The 25,991-nt window shown below is 64.4% G+C and overlaps 2 protein-coding genes across 6 annotated transcripts; both read left to right on the forward strand.

The window, feature by feature from the left end:
* The first annotated feature begins 9,101 nt into the window (after positions 1-9,101).
* On the forward strand, positions 9,102-17,415 carry TWF2 (twinfilin actin binding protein 2). Of its 5 annotated transcripts, none has more exons than XM_081106561.1 (9): positions 9,102-9,271; positions 12,626-12,703; positions 14,291-14,464; positions 14,826-14,921; positions 15,095-15,199; positions 15,314-15,439; positions 16,096-16,246; positions 16,339-16,460; positions 16,844-17,415. In XM_081106561.1, exons 2-9 carry the CDS (start codon positions 12,701-12,703, stop codon positions 17,009-17,011), a joined length of 945 nt encoding a protein of 314 aa, XP_080962687.1. In that variant the 5' UTR covers positions 9,102-9,271; positions 12,626-12,700; the 3' UTR covers positions 17,012-17,415. The 5 variants fall into 5 exon arrangements, with proteins under 5 accessions (XP_080962687.1, XP_080962683.1, XP_080962685.1 ...); XM_081106557.1 differs by having other exon boundaries at positions 9,108-9,271; positions 14,286-14,464; XM_081106559.1 differs by having other exon boundaries at positions 9,108-9,271; positions 14,286-14,464; positions 15,380-15,439.
* A 2,674-nt stretch (positions 17,416-20,089) lies between these two features.
* On the forward strand, positions 20,090-24,084 carry TLR9 (toll like receptor 9; the record flags this gene model as incomplete). The annotated part of the gene is made up of 2 exons (XM_081105614.1): positions 20,090-20,344; positions 20,768-24,084. The coding sequence occupies 2 exons, from the start codon at positions 20,090-20,092 to the stop codon at positions 23,858-23,860; spliced, it is 3,348 nt and encodes a 1,115-aa protein (XP_080961740.1). The 3' UTR covers positions 23,861-24,084.
* Between the last annotated feature and the right edge of the window lie 1,907 nt (positions 24,085-25,991).

Raw genomic sequence — 25,991 nt, forward strand, 5'->3', positions numbered from 1 at the left:
GGGGAGAAGCCATCCAGCTCCCCGTTTGCACCCCCGGGAACCTTCGCAGTGTTACCGGTTCTGAGCGTACAGGGAGCGGTCCCCTGGCGGCCAGTCACGCTGTGCGCTTAGCAGGGAGATCTTCCGGATGTGTTTTACTGTTCTTTTCCTCGGACCTGACCTGAGGAGCTGCGTGGTTCCAGAACCAGGTGCCTTTAGGGGAGAGTAACGTCCCTGAGACTGTCTGTGCTTCCGTCCGCCTCCTGGTCACTAACGAGGATGCTCAGCCCTGACTGTTTCGTTTCTGTTTCCTGTGTCTCGTGCCAAGCAGCTGAGTCAGGGAGGGCCACGCTCCCGCCGCGGCTGTGGGTCAGTGCCTTACGTGGTTCCGGTTTGGGCCGCGCGCGGCGTGTCACCGCTGCCGCTGTGGCTTGAACAGGCGTGTTTTGTGCAGCCACTTTGGGGGGGGGGGGGGGGGCGCGGCGTTAGGGAGATTCTGCAAGTGTCCTGGCCAGTCCTTGCCTTTCCACCTGGTCTCCTCAGCCTCCTGAGGGGGAGCCTGTGCGGAAACGCCTTCTCTCTTTCTTTTTCTCCTGTTTCCTCGTTCTCGGGCAGAACGAGAGCCCCTCTGAACCTGCTGAGTGACGCGCAGAGGGTGCAAACCTCACCTGCTTCCGTGTGACCTCGGGTGGAGCTGAGCCTGTAGGAAGAGGGGGAGTCTTGTCGCTTTCACCCCCCCCCCAATCACGTGGCCCACCTGGCCCTGCACGCACTTCCGATTCGTTCATTTCTGTCTTAAAACGAGAAGCCAGCACAGCACAGGCCACTGGCTGCTCCCTCCACCCAAAGGGACATGTTATTCCTTCTAGAAAACGCGTGTCACTGTGTCTTAAACGACGTGCAATTCCGCTCTTTGAGGCTTTTTAAAAGGGGGTTTTTCAGTAATAGATGTGTCACCTCCATCTTTTAAACGTTTACTATGCAAATTGTTTTAAAGTAAAAGAACCAAATGCTTCTGTTCTACCTTTTCCTCTTCATTTCTGAAGCATTCTGTGCATCGGCATTGTCTCAGCTACTGAATAGGAAGTTACCTTGGAGGGTCGTATAGATTTTAAATGTTCTCATGGACTCGGTGAACCCCAGCGTCCCATGTTAGGTGCACAGGCAGGCCGAGCGCGTCCTTCCCCCGGCGCCTCCCCCCCCCCCCCGCACCTCCCCCCTGTGCCTTCTCCCGGGGTGAGTCCGGCGACTCTTCAGCACCCATTTGGGACAGTGGGTCACATTAGGCAAGAACGGGGGTCCCCGAGTAGCCGTGTGTTTTCTCTCTCGTTGCCGCACTGGCTTCCCCCCCCCCCCGCCCCCCCTGGCTCGGGGACAGCCCTGCAGCTGCTGGGGCCTTCCTCCCTCTCACACGGGGAAGGGGCCCCGCCCGAGTGCCACAGAGGCCCCGCCCGAGTGCCACAGAGGCCCCCGGGGCCTCCAGGGGACCCGAGACGTGTCCTGTATTGCGCCTCGCACCCTGTTTCCGGGCCCTGGCTCGTCCTGGGTGAGCGGTGGCGGCACAGCAGTCCCAGCTTGCGTGCCGGGTGGTCCGTCGGGCTGGTGCCCGCAGCGGCCAGGCCAGTCGTCCGCGGCTGCCCTTGGAGCCTAGGGCACACCCGCAGGTCCGCAGCTGTTCTGAGGGGCGGTTTGGGCAGGGAGGCTCGGTGGGCAGTGCCAGAGATGGCCTCGCTGGCTTTGCCCCCAGCGCCCAGGCTGGGCCCGTCACCCCGGGAACAGCTGCGCACCTGCCATGCTCGCGGTCCGCGTGGCGCTGGTGTCTGGTCTGCTCTGTGGACGTGAGGGGCAGGGTTTGGTTCAGCCTGGCTCAGGGCGGCCTCGCTGCTGTAGAGGATGTGACGGGAACCCCACTTCCTGGAACGAGGTGACAGGAAGTGCTGCCAGCCCAGCTGTGCCGCCTCAGAGGCCGCTTGTCACCTCTTCCTGCAGGTCGCCCAGCGCGTCCCTGCAGCCGCCGGCGCCTCTGTGCGCACGGCCGGGTCGGCAGGTGACGGGACAGTCCGGGCCTGGCGGGGCAGGTGCAGGTGCGCAGTCGGGGGCCTGAGCCTGATGCCCCTCGGCCCCGGCACTTGCCCCAGCTCCTTACTGATGGATCGCAGGCTCGCACCGACCTTCCTTCCTTTCTCTCTGACGCCGGCTGCCTGGCAGGTGCGGTCCCCGAGTGGCTGATGGCGCCCGTGGGAGACCTTCGTCTCCCCTCTCCCGTCCCGCACTTGCCCGACGGCCTCTCCCCGCAGGCAGGCAGGGCTTCTGTGAAAGGGGCGGCGGGCGGTGGGGGCCGGAGGGCTCAGGGCTCCCTTCCCCTGAATGTGGCTGCGAGGCTGGTTCGGTTCCTGTGGACCCTCCCGACCCCCCACCCTTCCTCAGGCAGAGAAATCGTTTTAAAGGTATTTGTTGTCGTTTTAAGTAGCAAAACCCAAGCTGCATTTTTATTTATTGTGCCCCAGAAACGTAAATCTGGTTTTTAAAAAGAATCTAGCATTGGGGAGTGGGAACCTCTGGACACACGAGCGTTTCTCTGTGACGTGCAATGGGCTTCGCGCTGGCGGCGTGTCCGTCTGAACTGTAAATAAGAGATGTATTTACGTGAAAAGGGAGCTTTTTGTAAAAGGACCAAATGTTCTTTTATAAATGTACTGAGACTTATCTTGCTCTTTGAAATTTATTAGGTTTTTTATGAGCCATTTTTATTAAAAGATTCGCTTTTTTGGAGTTGTTTCGTTTCTCCTTTCCACGCGCGCACAGACACGTTGCCTGCGGAACAGACCAGGGTGAGTCTTCAAAGGACACGATAAAATTAGGCGAGTCAGAGCTTTTTACAGCTAAGCCTGCGCACTGCCTGCCCTGCGCCTGGGTGAGGCCCCTCCTCCCCCCAGCCTCACTCTGTCATTCTCGGTTCCTGTTGCCGTTTGTGTGGGTCTGTCCAGGTTCCGGAGCCAGTCGTCTGTGGTCAGCGGGGCGGTCACTCCCCCTACCCTCTCACGGGAAGAGGGGGTACACGTGCCCTGGATGTGGGGGGCACTGCCCAGGGAAGCAGGCCAGGGCGTCTCGGGGACGGGATGGGTTCTTGAAGATGGATGATCCTGCCCCCGGGGCGTCTGGGTGCCCAGCTTTGTGTCACAGGCGGTTCTGATGAGCCTTTTAAAAAACAATTCCAAGGGGGCGAAGGAGAGAGCCCTGAGATTGGTGAAACGCGGCTGATACCAAGGCACAGGCCACGGAAGCAGGTGGCCTGGCTGCGAGGTCCCGTGGCTCCGTGGCCTCTGTTGTTGTTCATCCTCACCCGAGGATACTTTTCCATTGATTTTTAGAGAGAGTGGAAGGGAAGGGGAGAGAGACGGAGGGAGAAACATTGATGTGAGAGAGATGCCTCGATTGGTTGCCTCCTGCATGGACCCCAACCAGGCTGGGAATCAAGCCTGCCACTGAGGTACCTGCCCTTGACCGGAATCGAACCCAGGACCCTTTAGTCCTCGGGCCGACGCTAAGCCCAATTGGCGAGGGCAGGTCTGTGACCTCTGATGAGGCTGAGCAGGCCCAGTACGCTGCCCAGGGCCCCTGAAGAGCCATCTGTCCCGACCCGCCCTGCCTGCCTGCCCCCTCCAAGGGGCCGAGCCCCGACCATGGCAGCGAGTGGCCTGGCACAGCCTGTGCGGACCCCAGGGGAGCACTAGGGCTCAGCAGGGGGACCCCCGCTGCAGCCCAGCTGTCCCTCCAGGTGCTTTGTGCTGTGGGAGCGGAAGAGGCGCCCCGCGGTGTCCCCATGGGGTCCGCCTCCCTGGGGCTGAGGGCATCGTTTGCAGCTTGTCCCGTGGAAAATGTTTCACATCCACCCTTGGGTGCCCAGGGGGTGCTCGCGTGCCCGATCAGAGGGATTCTGGGTTGGTGAGAGGCCTGCCCTCTGATAAAGGGACAGGGGGTGTGGAGGGGAACTGGCAGGTCACAGGTCAGGGGTCATTTTAGGTAAGAGCACAAACGCATACTTTTCCTCGTGCCCTTAGGCCCTGCAAGCAGGTTCCATAGCTGCTGTACATACCGCTCATGTCCACCAGAGGCCACTGTCACCTCACTTTCTCTTACGGTGCCTTTTTTTTAAAAAAAGACAAATTCTAACAACCGTGGTCCAGAAAGAGCAGGTCCGCGTGTTTCCACGCAGCGTGCAGACGTGACGGCGTGGCCCTGTGGGATCTCGTGCGCCAGCAGACGATGACAGGGATGACACTGGGTGTCTATCGGGTCTTCCCCAACGATCACGCTCCCACATTTTTAAATCTTTTTTCAAAATATATTTTTATTGATTTCAGGGAGGAAGGGAGAGGGAGGGAGAGAGAAAAACATCAATGACGAGAGAGAATCATTGAGCAGCTGCCTCCTGCACGCCCTCTACTGAGGATCAAGCCCACAACCCGGGCATGTGCCCTGATGGGAAATGGAACTCTGACCTCCTGGCTCGTAGGTCAGTGCTCACCCATGGAGCCACGCCGGCCAGGCCAGCTCTTCCATATTCACCTCAGTTAGGACTCACGGTGCCTGTCTTGGGTTTCCCGTTCTCCAGAGAGTGAGTCCAGGGCCTTGTGCAGTGTTCACGTGGGTCAAGCATGTCCAAGTCACAGCCGGCGGCCAGGAGTTTCACATGCTTGACGTGGGTGGTGGAACTTCCCCCCGGGACGCTTCTGTCCGCCTGCAGTGCTGGGGGCGATGCCGCATGGTGGGTAAAGCCTGGAGGGGTCTCTGGGCGCCCGGGGGCCCCGCTCACCTTCGGCTCTCCTTCCTCCAGCCCCTGGCAGCCCCGGGTCCCCGCCTGCAGTTCCCATGAGCCGAGCTGGCGGCCGAGGCAGGCAGCGGTACTTGGAGTCCACGCTGTGGGTCTGGATCTGGACGCTGCTCCTTCTGAGCTGAGTCTCCTCTGCGTCTCAGTCTCCTCACCTGTCAGACGGGGCCAATTATCCCACCTCAGAGGGGTTCCTGGGACGGGAGCAAGGCCTGGTGTGCAGGGGGTGGGTCTCTCAGCAGCCCCCTCCCCTTCTCCCTCCCTCCCCCGCAGATCAGCTGCCTCTGTGGCGGAGGCTGGGTTCTGAGAGAGCTCACAGAACACGTGGTACCGACCTCATTGCCTGTGGTACGACCCGTGGTCCTTGGGCCAGTGGTTCTCAAAATTGCGTAAGAATCTCCTGTCCTGCCCGGCCGGCCTGGCTCCGTGGTTGAGCATCGACCTATGAACCTGTAGGTCACGGGTTCAATTCCTGGTCAGGGCACATGCCTGGGTTACTGTTCGATCCCCAATAGGGGGCCTGCAGGAGAGAGTCGATCAATGATGCTCTCTCATCATTGATGTGTCTCTCTCTCTCTCTCCCTTCCTCTCTGAAATCAATAAAAAGCTTTTTTTCCCCCAAAAAAACGAATCTCCCGTCCCATCCGAGATGCTGGCCAAGCCCAGTCCCTGTGGGCTCCCCCTCAGGAAGCGTGGTTGGCCCCCAGGTCCTCCCTGCCACCGGGCTGAGTCAATAAGAGGCCCTCACTGGTGCAGGCACCACCCGTCGCTGAGGGCCTGGGCGGAACAGGAACACAGGGGAGGGCAGCTCTGCTCCTGCCCTGGGGCACGGTTCTCGGCCTCTGGCCTTGGACTGGAACCACCTCAGCACTTCCCTGAGCCTCCTGCTAACGGGCAGCTGGTCGTGGTGTGACCGGAAAGGGGACCTGGCCCCTGGCGGGTCTGCCTCAGGCCAGCAGGTGGTGTGTGGGTTCTTGACTTCCTGCAGGAAAGATGTCACAACGCGAGTCCAGGTGACGACAAGGGACCGTGAACAGGAAGGGCCTAGCATGGAGAAGCAGCCGGAGAGCCAGGCGGGGCCGCCCTAGCTGTCTGCGAGACGGGGTCAGGGAGTTAGCCTGGGACGAGCTGCCGCTGCCCAGTGCTCCCCAGGTCGCAAGGTCCGTTAGGGTTCAGGAGATGCATGCCTGGCCTGCGGGAGAGCAAGGAGGGAGAGGGAGTGGCGGCCCTGGTCCTTTGTGTCGAGCTCCGAGCTCCATCTCTCCTGCAGGCGGATCTTAGGGGAGGTCTCAGCAGAATACTCATCCGCTTCCTGCTGTGCCCTTTCAGGGTCGAGGTCGTCACTGATTGGTCAGCGCCAGGGCAGGGCTGTTCGTCATTGCCGCTGGTCTTGGCTTCGCCCACTGGGTTTTGCTGCTTTTCTGGGCCTGGAGCTGAAATACAGCTGAGACCTTGATGTGATCACTAGGGAGGTGACCTGTACCTGCTGTCAAATGCTCGGCCAGTCTGTCCCGCCGGCTGTCTGTTTCCCTGTTCTGCCTGTCCTGGCTCCCTGGCCCGTCTCATGGGGACGTCTCAGCCCTGCAATCAGGTGAGGCCAATCCCCTGTCACAACCCTCCTGCATCTCTTTTTTAAAAACAACCCCCTGCGTGTTGCTGAGCAGTTTCCGGATGGCCCGAGTCAGTCTCGCCACCCGGGGTTGGGAGGTGGTGTCCGGAGGACCCAAGTTTGAGAGCCACGTTCCCGGGAAGTTACCGCGTCTTGAGGCTGACTTCCAAGGGTGCTTTCAGCAAATTCGCACATCAGGCTGTTCTAAGCCAGTCCTAGGACCCCCCTGTCCCCCCTTTCCCCCTCGCACCCCCTGGTGCTCAGCAGCTGCCCGCCAACTTTGGATGCTCTCGGAAAACCATACTCGAAGGCAGGAAAGCTCCTCAAAATGTGGCTCCCACCCTGGCTGAGCAGCATCCTGTACGCCAAGGTTGTGGGTTTGATCCCCGGCCAAGGCACATACAAGAATCAACCGATGAATGCATAAGGTAGTGGAACGACAATTGCTCCCTCTCTCTCTCCCTCTCTCTCTCAAATCAATGAATAAAAAAGAAAAAAATGCCAGGTGGTTGCAGAGCAGCAGCAGCCCCTGGGAACTTGTTCCAGATGCCACTGGGTGGGCCTCCGGGACTCAATGAAAGGGAACTCCACTCCCGGTTCTGCAGTTGGGCAGCCAGAGGGCCTTCCTCCCACGGGTGGGTCAGGGTCCTGCGTCCAGGCGGCTGTGAGGGGTGAGAGGTGGGCTCCTCGACCCCCTCCTGAGCGGGCAGGTACTGAGCATCATCAGGTCGCTTACTCTCCCCGCTAACATGCCTAAACCACATGCTGGTTCCTCGCTGCAGGCTTGGTGTTCAGCCACTGCCAGGCGCCCTGCTGGGCGCTGGGGGCACAGGGACGAGACTGCCTTCCCAGAGATAAATGTTGACCACAAATGTGGTAGGAGCTATGACAGCAAGCATCGTGGGCGGTGGGGGGAGTGCTATTTGTTTTTTCTTGGATGATACAGAGGACATGTCTGGGTGTCTATCTTTCACTCTGTCACCCTTGTTCTGGGAAGAGGGCCTTAATCTTCACCTCACGCCACCCAGGTCCTCTCCCTCCCCAGGTTGGGGGGCGGGGGGGGCACATGACGGGTCAGAGCCCTCATCTCCTCCCACAACAGTGGTCTCTAGCGATGGGCCCTGCGCTGCCAAAGGAGACTCAGTCCTGGGCCTTTTTCTAAAAAAAACGACTGGAGAGAGAAAGAAAGGAAAACTGCTTTGGTCACTGCTGATGTTCCTGGTGTGGGGTTTCCAGGGGCTGCCCCGGGGGAGGGGCTTTCCTGAGAGCCAAGCCCACCCTGGGGAGGGAGCCGAAGGAGGAGCAGTCACCGTGGACAGCCAGATGCGGCCACGCCTGACACATGGACTCCCAGACTTGTTAGTGTGGTGAGCGAATACTTTCCTTTTGCGGCTGGAACTCATGTCATCCCTGGAAGCTCAAGGGCTGTGATATTAAGTGCAGAGAACATGGGTTCAGCTCCGGGCTCTGCCCCGTTCAGGTGGGGCATCGCCTCTCCTGGTTGAGAGGATTCAGCAAGAGGAAAGAATCTTCGAGTCAATCCCATGGTGCATATATGCCACAATTTGTTTTTTAATATATTTTTATTGATTTCAGAGAGGAAGGGAGAGGGAGAGAGAGATAGAAACATCAATGGTGAGAGAGAATCATGGATCGGCTGCCTCCTGCACACCCCAGCCTGGCGATCGAGCCTGCAATCCGGGCATGTGCCCTGACTGGGAATCAAACCATGACCTCCTGGTTCATAGGTCCATGCTCAACCACTGAGCCACGCCAGCTGGGCAATTTGTTTATATTTTTATTAGGATTGTATTTTATTGAGAAAAAGGAAAAATGTCTGCTGGACACTGTGCTTCTTTGCAGGAGGGGGAGGGAGGGAGACACCGTACCATCTGGACTGTCGGAATGGAGAAGAGAAGAACCGACACCCCCCTGTATTGGGGACTCGGCCACACGTGCCTGAAACACAAAATATGGTCACAGTTAAGCAAAAGCAAAAAGCTGGTTCCTCGCTGCAGCCCAGCCACCCTCACTGAGCACCTACCATGGGCTCTGACTGGACCCATGATGGTCCTAGAGTAAGACTCATCCCAGGGGCTGGTGTCAGACAAGGCCAGGCTGCTGGACGCTGACCAGTTCGTTAGGAGCTGGCAGTGTCTCAGGCTCACCAAGCTCTATCCTCCCCCAACCCCTGGGCCTTTGCACCTGCAGGTCCCCCGGAGGAGAACAGCCCGCTCTGACAGGGGGACCTCCAGGTGTCGCTTCTTCCTAGCGGCCCCTCACAAGCTGGCTGCCTGTTGGTGCCCAGTCCCTGCAGGAGGCGCTCAGGCAAGGTCTCCGGGCCGGGGATGCCGCGCAAACACACGCACGCCCATCCACATGCGGACCCTTTTCCCGGCCACAAGTGGGGGGACCTGCGGACGCCGCCCGGCTTGCAAACCCAGCTGTCCCGGCGGGGGGGGGGGGGGAGCGCATAGGCTCGCGCACGCGCACACACACGCACGGAGCAGGACCCTTCCCCGCCGCCCACGGAGGCTGGATCACGCATGCGCGCGGACACGCCCGCCGGCTCCGCGCCCGACGCCCACCCGGAACAAGGAGTGGCCTGTGCGCACGCGCGGCCCGAGTCCCCGCCCCCTCCCGGCCGCGCCCTGGGGGCGGGGCTTGCTGGGGGCGGGTCCTGCGACACCGCCCGGGAAGCAGCGCGAGCTGGGCGGCCCCCGCCACATCCTCCTCCTCCTCCTCCTCCTCCGGGTCCGAGCCAGCGGAGCGGAGCCAGGGCCGAGCCGAGGGCTCCGAGGGCGCGGGCGGAGCAGGGCACGGAGCCATGGCGCACCAGACGGGCATCCACGGTGAGGGCGGATGGCGGGCGGGCCGGGGGCAGAGGGTCTCCACCCGCCGCTGCGCCCCCTCCCCGGGTCCGGCTCCCGTCTCCTCCCGGGCACCAGCGCGGGGAAGCTTCCTGTTCTCTTTTGCAGCCGCGCATCGCCTGGGGTGGCACATCTGGGGGAGGGGGACTCACTGTGCAGAGTTGGGAGTGGGTGTGCATATAGGTACCCAGCTGGGGCGGAAGTTTCCGTGTTGTGTGTGCCCACGGGGCGTGGATGTGCCTGTGTGTGCCCATCTATGGGTCTGTGTGCCTCTCTGGGGGTGGGTGCACCCGGATGCGCACATCTGGGGGAGGGTGCACGCATGTTCACTTGCCTTGTGTGGGCAGCCCCGTGTGCGCCCACCGGGGTGCACATACACTAGTGGCTGGTTGAATGGACACAGTAACATGGGACCATCTGTAGACATCAGTGTTTCGTGACTGTGCACACGTCTGTGGGTGTCTGTGTGCACAATCTGGGTGCATCTCGGTTTGCATTTGTTACCATGGATGCATGTACCGGGTGTATCTGTGTATGGCTTGTATGGGTTTGTGTCTGTCTGAGGAGGGGGTCCTGACCTCTGGCTCCTCCCACACTCCTGCGAGCTAGGCTGGGGACCCCGGGACAGGGCCCTCAGAGTGGGATGGGAGAGTGGCCGGTCTGACCTTGACCTCAGGTCCCCTCCATTTTCCACTCTGATCTGAGTCTGCCGGGGCCAGGCTTGGATGGTTCTAGTTCCAGGTTGGGAACATAGAAGAGGGCCCAAGTATTGGGTTTGGGGGGGGGGGAAGGTCTTGGCCCTGGAGACTCCAGGCCAGCTCCCCCCAAGCCCAAGCTCCTCCAGACCAGCATCACTCCCTTCCTCCAAGGACCCCCGTTCCTCCTTGGACAGGCTGAGAGAGGGGCCGTGGCCAGGAGCCAGGTGTCCTGACCCTACCTGGGCCTCAGTGCCCCCCTCCACTGGCCCGGGCAGCTGCCTGGCCTGTGCAGAAGGTGCAGACTGCCTGCCCAGGGAGCCTGTGGTTTGGCCATCAGCCACTCTTCCCACTGCACTAGGATTCCCCCCGCACCCTCCCCATGGCCACCATCGACCAGCCTGACCGCCTGCCTGGATCTCGGCTTGTGGTTGTGGCCACTTGCTGGCCAGACAGCCCTGAGGGTTTCCCTGGCCCCGTCCCACAGGACAGCAGGCTCGGGCCTGGGTCAGGGCCAGCCACCCCCCAGGTGGGCCAGCCTCTCCTGGGGAGGCGTTGTCCAGCCTGCTGGTGACTCAGCCCCACAGGAGAGAACAGTTGCCCGCTGTCCCTTCCTTCCCCTTTGCCTGGTCATTGCTGCTGCCCCAACGGAGGGAGGGGGGGCGGGAATCGGAAGCGAGGGTTCCTCCTCTGAGCTCCAGGCTGACAGTCCTGTGGTCGGGGCCCCACCTCACTCTCTCATTTCCTCCTGCCTGTGAGCAGCCCACCCCTCATTGCCGGCCCTGCCCGGGGAGGTGGGAAGAAAGTTGGCCCTGCCCTGGCCATAGGTGTGAATCTGCTGACCTCAGAGCAGGGCAGGGGAGGGACCTGTAACCGGAGGCTCCCAGGTGGGGGGTGGGCAAGGCAGGGGTGGGGCCGGGGGCATGAATCTTTGATGAGAGGCTCGGGTGTCCCAGGCCCGGCCTCTGGATTATTGATGGTGGCTGAGGAGGATGGGGGGTTGTCTCTTCCCCTTCTGGGGTGTCACTGCCCTGGTAACACTGGAAGGGACATGTCCGCCCCCTTTGGGAGAGCTGCTTGGTGGCCTTCCCTCGCACCGCACGGCGCCCGGCGGCCATTAGTTAGACAGTGGGTGTGTTACTAGTGGGGGCCCCTCACGGAGCACTTTCTCCCGCTTACTCCTCACCACGGGCTCCGCGTGGGGGAGGCTGAGCCCCACATTATGGAAGAGTTTGAGGTGCAGTGAGGTCAGGGGTCACATACAACGACGGGAAAGGTGGCACCCAGAGGCCAGGTCTTCATCAGGGACCTGCTCGGGCTCTGCAGGTGGGTCGCTCTGCCTGATCCCGTGGGGCTGTCTTAGTGTCGTGCTGCCCTGAGCACCAAGGACCCGCGGGCTCAGCTGGGACCTGTCCACCCAGTGGCCTTGAGGGTGGTGCCCAGCCCGGTCTCAGGCTCAGGTCGCCCTGCATGAGGGGCACCTGAGGACGTGACCAGAGTGTGTTTCCTAAAGGCCCCCCCTTGCCCCCGAGCTGGGCCCTATAAATACTCTCTGACCTCAGCCCTCCAGCTGTGTTCCTGCAGAATTCCCCTGACCTCTGCAGAGCCTCAAGGTCATGCTGGCTGGCCCTGTGCACCCAGAGACCACGTCGGCCCTTCCCCACTCGGACCTGGGTTTCTCCCTGAACCACAGTGGGTCTGTGATGTCCCATGGTTCCTAGCTCCAACCACGACCCTCACCTCTGCACTCGGGTCCCAGTCATTGGCTGTCACCTCCCAGCTCTGTGGTCCAAGGACCAAGACAGAATCTGTTTTGAGGAGTTCCTGAGAGTCACTCCTCCATGAAGCCTTCCAGACTGCCCGGGGGTGGGAGCTGGTTGCCTCCCTGTGTCTGTGCATGCCTGTGTGGGTCTGTGTAGCCTTTATACATCCTTTGCCTGCAAACGTGTCTTCGCCAAGCTCTGCGTCTGCCATTTGTGTGTGTGTGTGTGTGTGTGTGTGTGTGTGTGTTATAACCCTGGGCATGGTGGCTGGGTGTGTGTGTGAGGCTAAAACGCGTGTGTCCATTTGTGTTAGACCAGCTGAGTGTGTGCTCGTGGACAGGGGTGTTAGCATTCACACTCCTCTGCCACCTGCACGTGTTGACGTGTTACGTTCACATGCTGGGCTGAGGATGTACCTGTTTGTTGCTACATGCAACATGTGCGTGTGTGTGCATGTACACACGTGTGTGTCAGTGGGCATAGTGGTCACCGGGGAACTGTCCACGTGTTTCTGTCTGTGGTTAGGACAGTACTGAGTGTCTCCCTGTCCAGCTCGGCGCTGGCCTTCCTCCCACCGGCCTGGCCTGCCCCAGAGCCCGCCCCCTCCTCGATGGGCTGTCCCGTCCCCGCTGCCCTGTCACCAGAGCGCCTCCAGCCAGGCGGCCACTCACCCGCCACCTCTGCTGGCTAAATTTGGGAGCTTATGTTCAGCCAGCTCGGGTTCCCGGTCACATGGAGGGCTGTATTTAACCCGCTCCCCGCTCAGCCACCAGACCCCGCAGAACGGAGCAGGCCCTGCCCGTGTCCCTGCCACCCTGCCCATCGCTGCCCACCCTGCCCACCGCCGCTCATCCCCACCATGTTTCTTGTGCTTGTAGCCACCGAGCAGCTGAGGGAATTCTTCGCCAAGGCGCGGGCCGGCTCCGTCCGGCTCATCAAAGTCGTCATTGAGGATGGTGAGTGCCCCCTGGGAGGGGGACGGAGGCCGAGCGCTGGACTCGCTGCTTCCCTGGGAGGTGGGGACACTGACCTCCAGCCCGCTCAGGGCCTCAGTTTCCCCAGCTGGGAACGTGAGGGACCTGTAGAAAGCGCTGGAGGTGGCGTGGTCGTTACCCCGTTAAACAGCAGGAAACTGAAGCTGAGGGGTAGCAGGTCAGGCCTGGCCCGGGGTCCTGCCCCGCGGCCCCCCCCCCCCGCCCCCCACAGGCTGTGCAGGGAGAAATGGGCTGGGCAGGGGGCAGGGAACAAGCCAGGCCAGGCCCTGCCCCATGTGGCCAGTGCCACTCACGTCCATCGGTGGCTGGCAGGCCGAGACCGGCGTGGCTGCTGGCCAGGGGGGGTCCTACGGAGAAGCCTCAAAAAATGCCCCGCAGAGGAGAGAAGGACTCTGAGATCCAGATGGGTGGATTCTGGGCTTGGCTGGGCCTTGGCCTGGACCTGGGGACATGAGCTTATGCGGGGGGCGGGGGAGAGTTTGAGCTGAGCCCGGAGGGGGGAGGGTTTGAGGAGGCAGAGGAGTAGATGACACTTGTGGTGCCAGAACAGAGGGCTCCTCTCCTCCGCTCCCCGCTCATCTGTGCTGAGGGGCTGTCCCCGGAGATGAGAGTAAGAGTCCGGGACTGGGAGTGTGCTGCCCCCCGCCCTGCAGGGCCTGCCAGCCCTGCATTAGCGGGCCCTTCAGGGGGACCCCCCCAGACAGGCTTGGTGCCAGATGGCTTTTCATGCATTGAATTGGCTCAAAGCAGGGTCTGCCCAGGCTGGACGTCCCCACAGACGCTGAGCTGGAGGACGGGGGGGGGGGGGGGGGGGGTGCGTACCGTCCCAGTCCCGCCTGTAGTGGTGGGGCACGCGCAGCTGTCCAGGCCCCCTGACGGGCAGCCACTGCCGTCTCCACCTGAGTGTGGCCACTCCTGAGTGTTCTAGAGAAACAGGAACTCCCCTTCTTACGTGAACTCCCCGGCGTAGAGATGGGGGCAGCAGAGTGAAGGGCGCTGGCAGTGCTATTGGCCGACTCAGCCTGCGACCCTGGCTTCCGACGGGGCCCCCTCCGAGTTGCGGGAGGGCAGGCTGGGCTGCTGGGCCTGGCATTTGGGGCCCTTGCCCCCATCAGGGCCCTGGTAGCAGGTGCCAGGACCCCTGGCCAGGGCGTGATTGTCCCCTTGCCCCGTGGGCTGCAGCTGTGAGCCCCCTCCTGAGCACATCTGCTCTGAGAGGCTGTGCGGGGGCGGCGCGATGGAGCAGCGAGCTGGTGGCCGGTGGCCGTGGGGGCCGCACTGTTGGTGGCGGTGGGCACGCGTCTGTGTGTCTTCCTGTGATTGTGCCCAGACCTGTGCGGGCATCACCTCGGCCGGCTCCGTGCGTGTGCGGCGGGAGCAGACCCTAGTGGGCAGCTTGGTCGCTCACTCACTCGTGCTTCCGTCACCGCCTTGCCCTTCAGGGACTGGGGGCTCCAGGAAGGTGGGGAGGGAGGCCAGAGGCTGGAGGTCCAGGCGGGGTGGGGTGGGGGTGGGACTGGGCTCACCCGGCCTCTGCCCCCAGAGCAGCTCACGCTCGGTGCGTCGCGGGAGCCGGTGGGCAGCTGGGAGCAGGACTACGACCGGGCCGTGCTGCCGCTCCTGGATGCCCAGCAGCCCTGCTACCTGCTCTACCGCCTGGACTCCAAGAACGCCCAGGGCTTCGAGTGGCTCTTCCTCGCCTGGTCGCCTGACAACTCCCCGGTGAGTCCGGGGGGCCCCTGCCCAGTCCCGAGATCTGGGGGGAGGGGACACGGGGTCTGAGCGAGACAAGGCGGATCTCTGGGGGCGGGGGGGGGAGGGGGGGGCGTGCACATCGGGATCTGCTCCAGAGCGGCTGAAGGGACAGGGCCCTGGGGCCGCCTGCAGCCTCCTGGCCATATCCGCGGCTCTGGGAGTCAGAGGTTGAGCTGGGCAGGGGCTCCCCCTGCTGTCCGAGCCGCCCCACTGCCTCCGAGCCGTCCCGCTGCGCCCTCTGCCGGGGGTGCGGGCACCAGGGGGTGACCTGCCTGCTGGAGAGACAGCCCCGCCTGGAGGGGTCTCACGCTTGTCCCCTGCCGCTCAGGTGCGGCTGAAGATGCTGTACGCGGCCACGCGGGCCACGGTGAAGAAGGAGTTCGGGGGCGGCCACGTCAAGGACGAGCTCTTCGGGACGGCGAAGGTAATGCCCCCGCTGGACCCTCCGAGCCAGGGTCACAGGCCTCAGAGGACGGGACGGATCAGGGTCACAGAGCGAGTGGGCACCAGGCTGGGGCGTGAGTGGGAGGGCTGGGTGCTCAAGGGCTCCTGGCAGCCCGCCCGAGGCGCCCACTTCCGCCTCTGCGTCCGCGGCAGGACGACCTCTCCTTGGCCGGGTACCAGAAGCACCTGTCGTCCTGTGCGGCGCCCGCCCCGCTGACCTCGGCCGAGAGGGAGCTGCAGCAGATCCGCATCAACGAGGTGGGTGCGCGGGCGGGGGGGGGGGTCGGGGGGCTCCAGGCCACGCCAGGCCTGTGCTCGGCTGGCCGCGGTCAGGTTCGGCCCGCGAGGCCTCGCTCACGATCGCTGCCCCAGGTGAAGGCAGAGATCAGCGTGGAGAGCAAGCACCAGACCCTGCAGGGCCTCGCCTTCCCCCTGCAGCCCGGGGCCCAGCGGGCGCTGCAGCAGCTCCGGCAGAAGGCGATCAACTACATCCAGCTGGTGGGTGCGCCCCTGCCCGGGCCCGCAACGCTCAGCCCCCACCCCGCCCCTGCCCCCCGCCTGCCCGCTCACATGTGCAGGCGTGCACACCCAGGTCCCCAGCCTGTCCACGCAGCTCACCCGTGTGCCGGCGGGAACACCTGCCCACCCCCCCCCCCACCTGTTCCCATTTGGGTGCAGCTGCCGTGTGTCATGGGTGCGCTGTTCCCTGCCTGTCCCTGCTCATGGGCAGGGGGCCTGGGACAGTCCCTCCCTCTCTCCGCCCGCGCACGGTACACTTGGGGCTCCACTGACTCCTGGCTCTCAGCCCCTTCCTGTCCCAGACTCCGCCTCACCCCCACCCCCCAGGCAGCCCGTCGGCCCCTGTGGTCCAGGCCGCCCCCTCTAGAGCCAAACGGCTCCTCCTTTTCAAGACACGGCACCCCAGCGGCTGGCATCTGAGGGTGGGCTGGTCCTGTCCATGGCCCTGGGGGGACCTCTTCCCGCAGAGCTTTCCCAGGGGAGTTAGGGCCGGGACCTCCATGGCGGGGGCCGCGGGGAGGGACGTCCCGGCAGAGGGAGCGCCTGCCTGCCACCCCCCCACCTCGGGAGCTCGCCGGGCGGGTGGGCCTGGGCCCCGCCTCACCCAGTGCCCTCGCACCCCCTGCCCTCGGCAGAAGCTGGACTTGGAGCGGGAGACGATCGAGCTGGTGCACACGGAGCCCACGGACGTGGCCCAGCTGCCCTCGCGGGTGCCCCGAGAGGCCGCCCGGTACCACTTCTTCCTCTACAGGCACACCCATGAGGGCGACCCCCTCGAGTCTGTGGGTGAGTGGCACGGGGCCCCCGGGCGGGGCGGGGGCGGGGCGGGGCTGCAGCGGGGGGCCCGCCCGCTCACCCCTCTCGCCCCGGGCCCCCAGTGTTCATCTACTCGATGCCGGGGTACAAGTGCAGCATCCGGGAGCGCATGCTCTACTCCAGCTGCAAGAGCCGCCTCCTGGACTCCGTGGAGCAGGACTTCCGGCTGGAGATCGCCAAGAAGGTGGGCGCCTGCGTGTCACCCCGAGGCCGTCTCCCGCCTCCGCCCGGGGCCTGGGAGGGACGGGACGGTGGAGGGACAGGGCCACTGCTGCCTGTTGGGTGGCTGGGGAGACTGAGGCCCTGTCCAGGGCTGCCCCGCTGACTGGTGGCCGGGACAGGCCCAAGCCCTGGCTCCGTGTCTCCTGTCCCGGGCCCGGAAGGCGGGGTGACCAGGGTGTGCAGAGCAGTGGGCCCCGGGCTCCATGTTCCTGGAGGTGGCCGTCCAGGTGGGGGTCTGGGAGGAGACCCCAGGCTGGAGTGTGAGAGATCAAGGGAGTGACCGAGGAGCGGGGGTGGGGAGTCTGGGCCCCGCACCGGTGGGGTGACACTGCGTGCCCCCCCCAGATTGAGATCGGCGACGGGGCCGAGCTGACGGCCGACTTCCTGTACGACGAGGTGCACCCCAAGCAGCACGCCTTCAAGCAGGCCTTCGCCAAGCCCAAGGGCCCAGGCGGCAAGCGTGGCCACAAGCGCCTCATCCGCGGCCCCGGCGAGAACGGGGACGACAGCTAGAGGCGGGCCGAGCCGCGCTGGCCGGTGGACTGTGGGGCCGCCCGCCGCCCGCTCCTCACCGCCGCCCGCCCTCCCGTCCGGGCTCCGGGGCAGGGTCGCTCTGGGGCAGGAGGGCTGGTGGCTGACCCCTCTTGCCGCTTCCGAGGGCCACTGGGCTGGCGCTGTGACCCTCCCCTTGCTCTCCCTGCCCCTCCTCTGTGTGCCCAGCGTGTCGGGGACCCGGCGTGGCTGTCTCCAGGGCCTGGCATGGACTTGGTCCCCAAGGGAACTGAGACCAGGGTCCCGGCACGGCCCGGAACCCTTTGGCCCCAAGGGGTGGGGTCCGTCGCGGTCGGGCAGGGGGTCACGGCGGATGAGATGGTTGAATGCTGTATTTTTTAAAGAATAAAGTATTTTTAAAGCAACACCCGAGTCTGGCCCGAGGGAGCACCTCTGGCCCTGGGCACTGGGGGCCCTGTGCATGTAACGGCCCCTCCCCAACGTGAAAGGTGTCAGGAGAGGCTGTCCGTGGGTGCGAGGGCACCGCCTCAGATGGGTCCGCCGGTGGCCGGGGGCTCAGCGTGGGAGACGGCACCTCCCTGCGACATGGGGCTGGGTGTGTGGGTTTCCTATGGCTGCTCTAAGTTCCCCAAACTCACTGGCTTTAAATATTTTTGTTGATTTCAGAGAGGAAGGAAGAGGGAGAGAGAGAGATTGAAACATCCATGATGAGAGAGAATCATGGATCAGCTGCCTCCTGCACACCCCCCACTGGGGATTGAGCCTGCAACTCGGGCATGTGCCCCGACCAGGAATCGAACCCTGACCTCCTGGTTCATAGGTTGATGCTTAACCACTGAGCCACACCGGCAGGCCAAGCTTACTGGCTTTAAACGACACACATGCACACTTACAGGACTTTCACTCGGGGAATGAATCCAAGGCTCAGGCCAGGCGTGGGCAGGGCTGGCTCCCCTGGAGGCCTCGGGGGGAATCAGCTCCCACACCTGTTCCAGCGGCCCCTTCCTCCCCTTCAGAGCCAGAGGCGGAGCGTCTGCTTCCGATGATCCGGCTTCCTCTGCCTTGGGAAGGACAGCTCTAATTATAGCCACTTCCCTTTCCTGATGGTGCAGGGGACGCGCCTCTCAAACCCTTAACTCTGCCTGCCAGCCCCTTTACGGAGGAATAAATTCACAGGTGGGGCAGTGGGACGAGGGGCTCCCTGGGGGCATTCGCGGCCTGCCCCATGGGGAGCTCTGCCCACTGGTCTTCCCAGCCTCGGTGGGGCTGGGCTATGGCGGGTGTGTCTGGGCGTCTGAAATCTTGCTGTGTCCAGTCGTGTGTGTGCACGCCGGCACAGGCTTCCCTGGCAGCCCCCGGCCACCTCGGGGACCTGGTTTCTGCCCCCAAGGCAGACGGTGGCTGCTGGGAGGGGAGAGGGCCTGGGTCTTTGGTCCCAGGGGCCCCGGGAGAGGTTCCCTGGGGCTGAGGACTCAGTGGGGGATGCAGGGGTGAGGACCCGGGTCGACGGCGGGTTCAGCCACTGACCTGGCACTGTCCTTTCTCCTGTGGGCACAGCCCGGGCGAGGGCTCAGGGCTGTCCATCCCTGCAGAAGGGGCCCGCCCTGCCTCCCCCTCTGCGTTCACTCATCGTCACTCAGGACCTCTGTCCAGCTGAGGGCTGGGCAGCCACAGGCTCAACAAGCAGAGCACCGACTGTGTGCTGGGCACTGGGTGGGCCCTGGGACGCAGGCAGAAGCCGACGTGCCAGCAGGGCAGTCAGACTATATCACAGACGATGCAAAAGCAAGGAAATGGCACGTTAATCGGTAAAAACTTACAAAAGAGAAAAACAGCCAGAAAAGGGGCTCGGCCCAGGATGAAGGTTTACCCAAAGGGCAGGGGAGGCCCCGCTGAGAGGCCGAACCTGTGAGTGGAGACGTGAGGGCCCCCCCCCCCCACTCCCCATGGAGGCGACGGAGGATCTGAGAGAAGAGTTCCGGGCAGAGGGAACGGGCCGTTCACAGGTGGGAGCGTCACAGGTGTGGCCAGGCCGGCACAGGGAGGCCGGGGTGGTGGGGACTGGTCAGGGAGGCAGGTTCGACGGGGCCTTGGCCATGATGTGGGCCTTGGCTCCAGAACGGGTCCTGGAGGGGCCTGAGCCGAGGAGGGGCCTCCTGTGACCTGGGGCCATGGGAACAGGCGTGGGTGTGAGCACAGAAGCCGGCCACCGTGAGGAGGTGCTGATGGCGTTGGTCTAGGCAAGAGATGGCGGACCTGAAATGGAGCCCAAGGACCTGGCTGGGGGGCTGGGGCCCCCTGAGGCTTGGGGCCCGACGTGGGAGGCCGAGCCAGGCTGTCCGGCAGGCCCAGCCACGGGGCTGGGCTCAACGGCACCAGGATGTGGGGGATGCAGACGGGGAGGCCCTGCTCCTAGAGGGAGTAGCAGGCTGGGGGTGCAGCTGTAGCCTGGGGAGGCTCAGCTCCCCATCCCCAGGCCCCGAAGAGCTCTGGGGCCAGGCCACCGGGCCAGGAAGGGCAGGTGCAGGGAGGAGGCGCTGCCTGCGTGCCGCCTGTGGGGCGCGAGGGTGAGAGGGGAGGCCTGGCACGGTGTCGGCATGCCCGCGGGGTCTGGCACTGCCCCCAATGCCCGTTCCTCGGTGAGCGTCGCCTGGGCTTGAGCCCCGTGTCTCCCAAGACCCCCAGGAGACAGGTGTGAGGCCCAGGACGGACGGGTGGCCTTGTCGAGACGGGGCAGGGGGTGGGGGGGCGAGGAGGGGAGTGAAAGAGGAAGGAGCGGGCCTCCTGTCTGCCATCTGACTATGCAAATGGCCTGACTCATTGCACGGCCCCCCAGCCATGGCAGGGAGGGGGCTACGAGGTTGTGAAATTCTCACTTCCTCTGCTGGCAGCAGTCAGCGGGAAGGGACTGGCTAAGAGAGACCCTCTGGACAAGCCCCCTCTCCTTGTCATGGTAGGACCGCCGCCCTCTCCCCCCGACCCCCGGGGAGGGGATAGCGGGGACCAGGGCCAGGGGGCCGGGTGGGGAGAGAGGTGGGCTTGGCAGCTACAGACAGTAGGGGACGCGCTGTCACCCACATGGCCCCGGAGCACTCCCTGGGCCCTGAGGACATCAGAGCAGAACCCGTCTCTGAGCAGGAGGCCCCAACCCATTGCATGGAGGAGGAGGCTGAGGCCGAGGGCTCGCTCGCTGTGGCCCGGGGACTAAGGCCAAGCTGGGCGCCCAGGCCTGGCTCTGACCTGCAGAAGGTCCAGGGCTCCTGGGCACTGGGGAAAGGGCTGGGCAGTGCCCACCAGAGCCCAGGCCCTGGACGGTCCCCGGCCTGGACCCCAGTGAGAGACCCTCATTCCTGCCTGGGTCTTGGCCAAAAGGAGAGGGAGGGGTTGGGGAGCAGCAGGCGGAGGGTGGAGGGGGCTCCTTGCTCAGGAGAGAAGAGAAATGGGCTGAGGACGGAGGGAGAGCGGGGGGAGCCTGGGGCCTGCGGGCACCTGCCTGGCTCTGGTGCAGCTGGGGTTTGGTTATGAGTGAAAGTCTAGACCATGAGCCTGGGTTCCGGATCTCAGAAGCAGTTCTGCGTCAACGGCTGAGTCCCCGACCCAAGTCCAGGTTCCCCATGAGCCTTGGAGGCGGGAGGGGGGTGGGCAGAGAGGCAGGAGCCTCCCTGGGGAGGCCTGGGGGGGGGGGACTCGGTGACCTGGGTGGGGAGGTGAAGCTGGGCTGGTACTCACGCCGCCTGCCTCCCCTCCCCCCCACAGGGCCCCTGCCATGGCGTCCCTCTGCCCCTGTCTCTCCTGGTTCAGGCCCAGGTGCTGGCCCTGGCCCTGGCCCAGGGCACCCTGCCCGCCTTCCTGCCCTGTGAGTTTCAGGCCCCCGACTCCATCAACTGCGAGTGGCTCTTCCTGACGTCCGTGCCCCACTTCGCGGCGTCCTCGCCCCGTGGGAACATCACGAAGCTCTCCCTGAGCTGCAACCGCATCCACCACCTCCACAACTCGGACTTCGCCCACCTGCCCGGCCTGCGGAAGCTCAACCTCAAGTGGAACTGCCCGCCCAGCAGCCTCAGCATCATGCACTGGGCCTGCCACATGACCATCGAGCCCCACACCTTCCTGGCCGTGCCCACCCTGGAGGAGCTGAACCTGAGCTACAACAACATCACCACCGTGCCTGCCCTGCCCCCCGCCCTCAGGACCCTGTCCCTGAGCCGCACCAACATCCTGGTCATTGACGCCGCCAGCTTCAGGGGCCTGCACGCCCTGACAAACCTGTACATGGACGGCAACTGCTACTACCAGAACCCCTGCGGCCAGGCCGTGCGGGTGGCCCCCGGCGCCCTCCTCGGCCTGCACAACCTCACCCACCTGTCGCTCAAGTACAACAACCTCACGGCAGTGCCCCGCGGCCTGCCCCCCGGCCTGCACACCCTGCTGCTGTCCTACAACCGCATCGTCTCCCTGGGGCCTGCGGACCTGGCCAACTTCACCGCCCTGCGCGTGCTGGACGTGGGCGGAAACTGCCGCCGGTGCGACCACGCCCGCAACCCCTGCGTGGAGTGCCCCCCGGGCTTCCCCAAGCTGCACCCCGACACCTTCAGCAACCTGAGCCACCTGGAAGGCCTGGTGCTGAGCGACAGCTCTCTCTCCAGCCTGGACACCCACTGGTTCCGGGGCCTGAGCAACCTCTCCGTGCTGGACCTGAGCGAGAACTTCCTGTACGACTGCATCCAGAACACCACGGCCTTCCAGGGCCTGAGGAAGCTGCGCAAACTCAACCTGTCCTTCAACTACCACAAGGGGGTGTCCTACGCCCACATGACCCTGGCGCCCTCCTTCGGGCGGCTGCGCGCCCTGGAGGTGCTGGACATGACGGGCATCTTCTTCCGCGAGCTCAGCGAGCACACGCTCCGGCCGCTGGCCCGCCTGCCCGTGCTGCAGACCCTCAAGCTCCAGATGAACTTCATCAACCGGGCCCAGCTCAGCATCTTCCAGGCCTACCCCAGCCTGTGCCAGGTGGATCTGTCCAACAACCGCATCAGCGGGCCTCTGGGGCTGAACGCCTCCCCGTGGGAGGCGGATGCTGGGGCGGCGAACCGGCGGCCCTCGGGGCACCTCGCGCCGGATCCCAGGGACACCCCCAGCTCAGAGGACTTCATGCCGAACTGCAAGAACCTCAGCTTCACCTTGGACCTGTCGCGGAACAACCTGGTGACGATCGAGCCGGAGATGTTCGCCGGGCTGTCGCGCCTCCAGTGCCTACGCCTGAGCTACAACAGCATCTCGCAGGTCAACGGCTCCCAGTTCGTGCTGCTGACCAGCCTGCAGGTGCTGGACCTGTCCTACAACAAGCTGGACCTGTACCACGGCCGCTCGTTCACGGAGCTGCCCTGCCTGCGGGCCCTGGACCTCAGCTACAACAGCCAGGCCTTCAGCATGCAGGGCATGGGCCACAACTTCAGCTTCGTGGCCCAGCTGCCCGGCCTGCGCTACCTCAGCCTGGCGCACAACGCCATCCACAGCCGGGTGTCCCCAGAGCTGCGCAGCGCCTCGCTCAGGGCCCTGGACTTCAGCGGCAACGCCCTGAACCGCATGTGGAACGAGGGAGACCTCTACCTCCGCTTCTTCCAGGGCCTGAGCCAGCTGGTCAGCCTGGACCTGTCCCGGAACCACCTGCACGCCGTCCTGCCTCACAACCTGGGCTACCTCCCCCGGAGCCTGCAGCGGCTGCGGCTCCAGGACAACTACTTGGCTTTCTTCAACTGGAGCAGCCTGACCCTCCTGCCCCGGCTGGAGAGCCTGGACCTGGCGGGGAACCAGCTGAAGGCCCTGACCAACGGCAGCCTCCCCGCGGACAGCAGGCTCCGGAGGCTGGACGTCAGCCGCAACCGCATCAACTTCGTGGCCCTCGGCTTCTTCGCTCCGGCCACGCAGCTGCAAGAGCTCAACCTCAGCCGCAACGCCCTCCGGACGCTGGACCCCTCGTGGTTCGGCGCCCGGGTGGCGGCCGCCCTGACCGTCCTGGATGTGAGCGCCAACCCCCTGCACTGCGCCTGCGGGGCGGCCTTCGTGGAATTCCTGCTGCAGGTGCAGGCGGCCGTGCCCGGGCTGGCCAGCCAGGTCAAGTGCGGCAGCCCCGGCCAGCTGCAGGGCCGCAGCATCTTCGCGCAGGACCTGCGCCTCTGCCTGGACGAGGCCCTGTCCTGGGACTGCTTCGGCCTCTCGCTGCTGGCGGTGGCGCTGGGCGTGGCCGTGCCGCTGCTGCAGCACCTGTGCGGCTGGGACCTCTGGTACTGCTTCCACCTCGGCTTGGCCTGGCTGCCCCGGCGCGGGCACCGGCGGGGCGCGGATGCCCTGTCCTACGATGCCTTCGTGGTCTTCGACAAGACGCACGCCGCCGTGGCCGACTGGGTGTACAACGAGCTGCGGGTGCGGCTGGAGGAGCGCCGCGGGCGCCGGGCGCTGCGCCTGTGCCTGGAGGAGCGGGACTGGCTGCCCGGCAAGACGCTCTTCGAGAACCTGTGGGCCTCGGTCTACAGCAGCCGCAAGACGCTGTTCGTGCTGGCCCACACGGACCGCGTCAGCGGCCTCCTGCGCGCCAGCTTCCTGCTGGCCCAGCAGCGCCTGCTGGAGGACCGCAAGGACGTGGTGGTGCTGGCCATCCTGAGCCCCGACGCCCACCGCTCCCGCTACGTGCGGCTCCGCCAGCGCCTCTGCCGCCGGAGCGTCCTCCTCTGGCCCCAACAGCCCAGCGGCCAGAGCAGCTTCTGGGCCCAGCTGGGCGTGGCCCTGACCAGGGACAACCACCACTTCTACAACCGAAACTTCTGCCGGGGCCCCACCACGGCCGAGTAAGGGGGGGGGGCAGCTGGCACACCCAGCCCCGCCTCCGCCGTGCCCTCTGCCTGGGATGCCCCAGCCTGCCTCGCTCTGCAGAGGGGCCGAGGCCCCTGGCATACAGCAGGCACTCAATAAATGCTCCTGGCAGGCCCACGGCTACTGGGAGGGAAGCTGCCGAGGGGTTGTGTTGCGGGGGGGTGGGGAGGGTTGTTTCTGTAGAAGCTCACGAAATGTGGTCTTTTTTTAAAAAAAAAAAAAAGGAACACTTCACGAATTTGCGTGTCATCCTTGCACAGGGGCCATGCTAATCTGCTCTGTATCCTTCGGATTTCAGTACGTGTGCTGCCGAAGTGGGTACTGGAATGTGGTCTTGGTCTTCCCAGGAGCAGGCTGGCCCCCTCCTCTGCGTCCCAGCAGTGCCAGCCGCCTCGGTGGCATATTGGCCTCAGGGTCTGTCTCCCTCGCCGGCTTCATTTCTTGCCCCCAGCAGTCCCCGTCCCAGGGCATGGGTGGTGAGTTCAGAGGGGCGACTGCGCCCTCTGCTGGCCATGCCTGTGCTGCGCCCGGCGTGGCTGCCCAGTTTGGGAGAGGAAGGCCGGGGGGATATCGGCGGCAGCAGCAGCCCCAGGAGCAGGGAGCCACAGAGGGTTCCAGAGGGAACTCCCGCCCACCCCTTTCTGCTTCCCCGGGAGCACGTCTGGGGACCGCGAGGTGGGCCTCCTCCTGTCGCCAAAGCTGGGCCCCCCCCCCCCCGGACCCTGCCTCACAGCGGAGACCAAGACACAGCCACATGGGGTCAGAATGGAGCGTGCAGCGGGTGCGCACGTATGTGCGTGTGTGCGTGCATGTCTGTGTGCGTGTGCATGCGTGTGCGTGTGTGCGTGCATGTCTGTGTGCGTGTGCGTGTGCATGTCTGTGTGTGTGCGTGTCTGTGTGCATGTCTGTGTGGGTGTGCGTGTGTGCGTGCATGTCTGTGTGTGTGTGCGTGTGCGTGTGTGTGCGTGCGCGCGCATGTGTGTGCATGTCTGTGTGCGCGCGTGTGTGCGTGCATGTGTGTGCATGTCTGTGTGCGTGTGCGTGTGTGTGCATGTCTGTGTGCGTGCGTGTGTGCATGTCTGTGTGCATGTCTGTGTGCATGTCTGTGTGCGTGTGTGCGTACATGTGCGTGTGTGTGTGAATTTTGGGACACCACAGGGAGCCCCAACAGCCAGGGTCCCTACTGCATGCATGCAAGAGCCATGGGTCAGGTCAGGCCTGGAGCCATTGGGTGCTGGAGCCATTGGGCACTTCGTCCTGGGCCAGCTGCCACCCTGTCCCCACAACCAAACCTGCGCTTCGGGCGCAGAGACGCAGGCTGCCCAGCTGGGAGCCGGGCCCGGGCGGCAGAGTGGACACAGCTTGACTGGCCCCGGCCAGCGTGGGGCTGCACAGCTGCTCAGGGCCCCACGGGAAGGCTGAGCTGGCCGCAGCCTTGGCTAACCTTGCAGCCTGACTGTGGACAGCCTGACTGACTGTGGGCAGCCCTGGGGTGGGCGGGCCGCTCTGCCCTCACAGCTGGGAGGGGTGGAGGCCACCCTCCTCTTTCTGACCTGGGCGCAGGGGCTGCTGCCTGGGCGGGTGCCTGTTCTCCGCTTGCTGACGGAGAAAGGAGGACCTGACCCACCCCCAGGAGCCCCACGTGGGCCCTGCCCTGTCGGGCGGCCGACACCTCAGCTCCCGGAGGAGCAGGGAGGAGCAGGTGAAGGCCAGCGGCCGCACGCCCTGGGCTCTGGTCTGGGCCCGCGCCTGGGGGAAGAGGAAAGAAGAACTGTCCTGCCCCGGGCGGGCGGGCAGCTGGGGAGGCCCCTGCTGCACGGCTCCGGGATCTGGGCAGGAAGCAGGCCCTGCCTGCGGGAAGCACAATTTGCCTGCCTCTCCGAACACCTGAGTCTGCCCTGGGCCATCCCAGGTGGAACCTCCCCCCACCCAGGCTCCCAGTGACCAGCTCTGCCAGGTGGGTGATCTTGGGCGGGTCTGAACTAAATGGGGCTGGCCACAGCGTGATCAGGATTCGTGGTGACGTGTGTGAAGGTCTGATAAACCTAGCAGGCCCGCCTGGGTCGTCATTACTAGGTAAGGGGCTCAGTGGCTTTGCTATTTCCTCACT

This window comes from Myotis nattereri (assembly GCF_964212035.1).
Source record: "Myotis nattereri genome assembly, chromosome: 14".
Taxonomy (NCBI): Eukaryota; Metazoa; Chordata; class Mammalia; order Chiroptera; family Vespertilionidae; genus Myotis; species Myotis nattereri.